Source organism: Tupaia chinensis, unplaced genomic scaffold (assembly GCF_000334495.1).
Source record: "Tupaia chinensis unplaced genomic scaffold, TupChi_1.0 Scaffold000348_1, whole genome shotgun sequence".
Classification (NCBI taxonomy): domain Eukaryota; kingdom Metazoa; phylum Chordata; class Mammalia; order Scandentia; family Tupaiidae; genus Tupaia; species Tupaia belangeri.
In genome coordinates, this window is record NW_006159842.1 from 1,077,165 (window position 1) to 1,083,030 (window position 5,866).

The 5,866-nt window shown below is 59.6% G+C and overlaps 2 protein-coding genes across 2 annotated transcripts in view; one reads left to right on the forward strand and one right to left on the reverse strand.

The window, feature by feature from the left end:
• The first annotated feature begins 11 nt into the window (after window positions 1-11).
• RNF26 (ring finger protein 26) lies at window positions 12-2,671 on the forward strand. Its single transcript, XM_006152309.2, has one exon. It carries the CDS (start codon window positions 500-502, stop codon window positions 1,799-1,801), a length of 1,302 nt encoding a protein of 433 aa, XP_006152371.1. The 5' UTR covers window positions 12-499; the 3' UTR covers window positions 1,802-2,671.
• Window positions 2,672-4,989: 2,318 nt separating this feature from the next.
• C1QTNF5 (C1q and TNF related 5) overlaps window positions 4,990-5,866 on the reverse strand; it is a gene marked incomplete in the record, with an annotated part of 2,034 nt that continues 1,157 nt past the window's right edge. The window contains 1 exon segment of the mRNA XM_014589276.2: window positions 4,990-5,866. Coding sequence (XP_014444762.1) covers window positions 5,377-5,866 — 490 coding nt within the window.

The following is a 5,866-nucleotide window of genomic DNA, read 5'->3' on the forward strand; positions in this document are numbered from 1 at the left end:
CCTGGGGGCGCGGGGGGCCGGAGAACGGGGGCCGGGCGGGGACAGGGGCCCCTGCGTAGCTGGACCGCGAGCCCGCGCCCAGCCTGCGCCGCCCCCACCCGGCCCCGGTCCGTCCGCCCGGCCCGACCCCATCCCATCCGTTCCTGGTCTCCTCCCGATCCGACCGGTTGCCCGGCTGTGGCGCGCCACATCTGGCTTCCAAAGCTGGGCTTCTCCTCCAGTCCAGGCTCGCTTTCGTTTTAGAGATGTCTGGCCTCTTTCCCAACCGGCCCGCCTTCAAAACCGGGACCTGGCACCTGGCAGCTGGCTTCCCTTCTCTCTACTAAGACTCCACTTGCCTCTACCCCACTTCTTCCTCCGAGTCTTCGTTCCCCCTGGTTGGAGACTGCTCACTTCCTTTCCAGATCAATCCCTGACCCCTCCCTAAACATTGACAACCTTGACGAGCCCCTCAGCTGAGGAGCCAGACTTCAATTGGACGCGCCTCCACAGCGCTGTCATGGAGGCTGTGTACCTGGTAGTGAACGGGGTGGGCCTGATGCTGGACGTGCTGACCTTGGTGTTGGACCTCAACTTCCTGCTGGTGTCCTCCCTCCTGGCTTCCCTGGCCTGGCTCCTGGCCTTCATCTACAACCTGCCACACACGGTACTGACGAGTCTTCTGCATTTGGGCCGTGGAGTCCTGCTTTCACTGCTGGCCTTGATCGAAGCCTTGGTCCGGCTCACCTTTGGGGGCTTGCAGGCCTTGTGCACCCTACTCTACAGCTGCTGCTCAGGCCTGGAGAGCCTGAAGCTCCTGGGACACCTGGCCTCTCATGGGGCACTGCGGAGCCGGGAGATACTGCACCGAGGCATCCTCAATGTGGTCTCCAATGGCCACGCTTTGCTGCGCCAGGCCTGTGACATCTGTGCCATCGCCATGAGCCTGGTGGCCTATGTGATCAACAGCCTGGTCAACATCTGCCTCATTGGCACTCAGAATCTCTTCTCCCTGGTGCTGGCCCTGTGGGATGCAGTGACAGGGCCTCTGTGGAGGATGACAGATGTGGTGGCCGCCTTCCTAGCACACATTTCCAGCAGTGCTGTGGCCATGGCCATCCTCCTTTGGACTCCCTGCCAGCTAGCCCTGGAGCTGTTGGCCTCAACCGCTCGCCTCCTGGCCAGCTTTGTGCTTGTCAATCTCACCGGCCTGGTGTTGCTAGCCTGCGTGCTGGCAGTGACGGTGACTGTATTGCACCCAGACCTCACCCTGAGGCTGGCTACCCGGGCACTCAGTCAGCTTCATGCCAGGCCGTCCTACCACCGTCTCCGAGAGGACATCGTGCGGCTGTCTCGCCTGGCACTGGGCGTGGAGGCCTGGCGCCGAATCTGGAGTCGCAGCCTGCAGCTGGCAAGCTGGCCAAACCGGGGAGGGGCACCCGGAGCCCCTCAGGGTGGCCCTCGGAGGATGTTCACAGTCAGGACCCAGGGACAGGACATTCCTCCTGAAGCAGGGCCCAGGTCAGAGGCAGAAGAGGAGGAGGTCAGGACCATCAGAGCATCAGCTGCTCGGGGCCGTGAGAGGCTCAATGAGGAGGACCCTGTGGCTGGGCAAGACCCCTGGAAGTTGCTGAAGGAGCAGGAGGAGCGGAAGAAGTGTGTCATCTGCCAGGACCAGAGCAAGACAGTCCTGCTCCTGCCTTGCCGGCACCTGTGTCTGTGCCAGGCCTGCACCGAAATTCTCATGCGCCACCCCGTCTGCCACCGCAACTGTCCGCTCTGCCGTCGGAGCATCCTGCAGACCCTCAATGTCTACCTCTGAAGACTCCCTGACCCTGCCTGCTCACCCCGCCACGCTCCACACAGGCACCTGCACTAGGGCAGCATTAACACCTCATCTTTGGGGCCTGGCCTGAATCCTTTCTTGCCCTCATGGGCATGACTGACATGCCAAGCCTCCAAGCCATAAATCCAGGACATGAAGATTGCGTACTCCAGAAGACAATGATCTGGGTGGGGGCAGGTCCCGTAGTTTCTCCTTCCCCAGCAGGTCCCTCAGATGCTGAGGGTGGTGAGTATGTACTATGCAAGGGCCTTGGGACTGTTGAGGTCTCTTCTGTCTGCCCAGGGACCACAGACGCCAGCCCTGGGGCTACCCCTCTGTGCTTCTGCATCCTCCTGCTCCCTCCCCAGCTTCTGCAGCCGCAACACATCAGTGTCCATTGGTGTTTTGGCAACTCAAGGGCCTTGGAGTAATCTTGAACCTTCGTGTTCGGCTAGAGCCCCAGCACCCTGGAAGGACATGGGGTTAGCCTCTCAGGTGCCCTTAGAGCCACGGCTGCCTGTCACGACCTTCTGTGGCTCCCTTTCAACCTGATCCAAAAACTGGGTCTGGAGTTTGCCCCCAGCGGGGTGTGTGCACCTGCACTTGGCTTTGGGACCATGTGCCCTCTGGCCTCCCCATTCCACAGGGAGCTGTAGGAGCAATAACCAGATTTCGGTTTTCACCTCTCCCCACTTCACATAGAAACCTGCATTCCTCTTTTGTCTGTTTCCCCCTGGCACCAGGGAAGGCAGACTGCACAGTTCACTAGGGTCCAAACACAGGTGGGGCCAGGGCCCAGGGGCACGCAGCTCCTGGGGACCCCTCCCCCCCGGCCATTTCCAAGGAATAAAGTTGTGTTGACAGCTCTGGTGGCCTCCGCACGTTCCTCGAGGTTGGTAGGGAGGCCGGCGCTGCAGCAGGAGCTCTGCTGGAGCCAGAACTGGGGTCTGGAGGACCTGGGCTTAAACTTGGGGGTGTGGGAGGTAAGATGAGTGGGAGGGCTGTGCCACGGGCAGGCTGCACCTTGTCAGGCGTGGCTGGTCTGGCTCTCCCCCTCCGATTTGCACCGTCTCACACACGGCTCCAGACAGCCTTGCTCTTTTTCGGTTTGGCCAGAACGAAGCCCTAGTGGGACAGAATGTGAGCTTTCTCACCCCCAGTCGGCCCTTCCAGCATTTCTTCTGGGGGAGGGAACTCAGGGTTCCTGCTGCCTGCCCTTGTGTCTCTTGGTGCTGGGATGGGCTGGAGTATGGCTGCGGGCCCCCTGCTGAGAGCAGGAGCCACAGCCCTGGACGGCTCATGTGTGGGGTTCAGCTCACGTGTGGGGTTCGGGCCCCATGGGCAGATCTGCCCTCAGGGGCCAGTGAGAAGGGGAGCAATGCCCTGTTGTAAGTTGCATCTTGATGCCGGGACTGCCTTTGGAAGGTGGCATGAGAGGAGGGGAGGGGAAGGGAGATGGTGAAGAAACTTGGAGTAGCCCCCCCACACACACACACACACTTTCTCTTGACTGGAGAGGCTGAGCCTGGGGGACTGGCAAGCCCTGGTTTGTTCCCAGTTGACTAGGGGCTAGGGGTGGGGCCCAGGCTGGGATCTGGTCAGAGGGGAACCTCTAAGGGGTTTTCCTGCCAGCCTCAGCCTCAGTGGCTCAGCCCACCCAGTGGCCAGGGGTTCCCTCCACCTCTGGGTTGGGAGACCTGAGGGAGGTCTGTGCTTTCTCTCCCCTTCCCCCAACCCTGGAGAGGGGGCTCAGCTTCCTCCAGTCTGTTTAACGTGGGAATAAACATTTAATGAGAGAAGATAAACTTCCTGAGCGTGCAGAGGACTCCTCTCCCTCCACCCCCATCTGGAATTCCTTTGGTAGACCTCAATACCCTTCCTCCTCCCCTAACCACCCCAGGAGTCCTCAGCTAAGCCTACGCAGGGTCACTGCTGGGTCTGGAGCTGGGGTGCCCCCTGGTGGCCATCCCAGGAACTACTGTGGGCACCCAAGGACGCTCCACTCACCTGGCTCTGGAAGCAGCTAGGGCAGACGGGAATGAAGATGGGGCAGGAGCAGGTGTGGTGCAGGCAGACCCCACCTAGTTCATTTGGCATCTCTGGATTAGAAAAGGTGCCCCAAGGGGCCAACAAGTGGTGTGGTGGTTAAGGGCACTGGACTCCCACTTGGTGGACCAGGGTTTGAGTTCTGGAACTGGCAGCTTGCTCTATCATTCTGTTCCTCTCTGGTCAAATTTAGAAATAATTAAAGTTAAATAAAATAATTCTCAAAAGAAAAAAAACAACGATGCACTTTTCTTTGGGTGGCTGATCCCCATGTGAGGAGGGCACCCCACAGTCAGACATTCCTTTCTTTCTTTCTTTCTTTAAAGAATTACTTATCTAGAGACCAGCAGCTGGCCTAATGGCTATGTCTCTGGACTCCCATGTAGTCAACCGCGGTTCGAGTCCTGGACCTGCTGGCTTTAACTCACACTGGGCGTGTTTGTGTGCATGTGCCCAAGGTCCCAAGAGGAGAATGGAGGAGAAGGGATTGTGGTGTGGCCATCCCCCCCCCCCCCCCGGGGAGTGATTTCTTGCTTTCTGTCCCTCTCTTTCTGGCTAGTGCCCGCCCGTGCCCTATAGCAAAAACCTCTCAAAAAAAAAAAAAAAAAAAGTGTCAGGGACCAGCAGGTGATGTGGTGGTTAAGGCCCTGGACATCCCACTGGGCCAACCACGGTTGGAGTCCCAGATCTGGTGGCTTGCTTTCCTCACCCCCCCCCCGGGTCAAATTAAAATAAATGAATGAATACATCAAATAAGTAATTCTATTTTTTTTGGAGAGGTTTTTGCTATAGAGCACAGAGAGAGACAGAAAGCGAGAAATCACCCCCCGGGGGGGATGACCATGCCACAATCCCTTCTCCATTCTCCTCTCGGGATCACACGTGCCTGGTGTGAGTTTAAGTCACCGGGTCTGGGACTCGAACCGCAGTCGACTACATGGGAGTCCAGTGACATAGCCATTACGCTAACTGCTGGTGTCCACTCTCCTTTTCACAACCCTCACAAGCTAGGAGGCCACCAGAGTCTGTTTCCTAAACCTCTAGCCCCACAGCGCCATCCCACCCAAGAACCCTGCTTCTGCCTGGAGGTTCCCATTCTGCCCACCCTCAGAAACAGCATCAGGCACTAAAGAAGCCAATCAAAGGGTTTTAAGATTTATTGAGTGATCTCTGAGAAAAGGACCGGCCCTTCGAGCACAAAGGATAAGGAGGACCCAGAGACGCAGAGGACCAGGAAGAGAGCACCCCCGCCCTTGGGGTCCTGGGCCAGAGCAGCTGGGGGACCCACACGTGGCAGCACAGCACATTCCTTTGGTCTTGGGCAGAAATCCAGCCACAGCCTGGCGCTGCCAGCCCTGATCTCACACAGCCTCTGTCCCCATTCCGTGCTGCGACAGGACGGAGAGGCCCCTACTCCACCTCCCTAGTCATTCACAATATTCGGGGGGGCCAGCCCTCCCGGCGACGCGGCCGTCAGTGTCATGCAGTGCGGCCCTAGGAGCGAGGCCCGCTCACCTTCCGGGGCACTAGGCGAAGACTGGGGAGCTGTGCCAGTCGGAGTACACCAGGAATCCAGAGAAGGTGCTGTCTGTCTTGACGCTGGCGTAGATGCCGATGTAATCGCCCACGCCCACCTGCACCCACACCTGGTCCTCCGGCTCCAGCCTCACCATGGCGCCCCCCGAGAGTGAGGCTGGCTTAGGCCACCCCCCGAAAAACTGGAAGAAAGAGGCGATGGATTCACCGTTCTTGACCAGATCGAACTGCAGGCTGGCCCGGTAGACCGTGGCGTGGACGGCGAAGTAGTAGACCCCGGGCACCTGGCAGGTGAACTTGCCGGTGGCGGCGTCGTAATGCCCCTGCTCGTTCAGCAGCACGCGGTCGAAGGGCAGGGGCGCGTCGGCAGGCGGCGGCTCCCGGCTCTCCGAGCGCTTGGCGCTGAAGGCGGAGCGCGGGGGCACCGAACACTCCCCCGCAGGCCCGGGCGCCCCCACGGGGCCCGCCTCTCCACGCGGC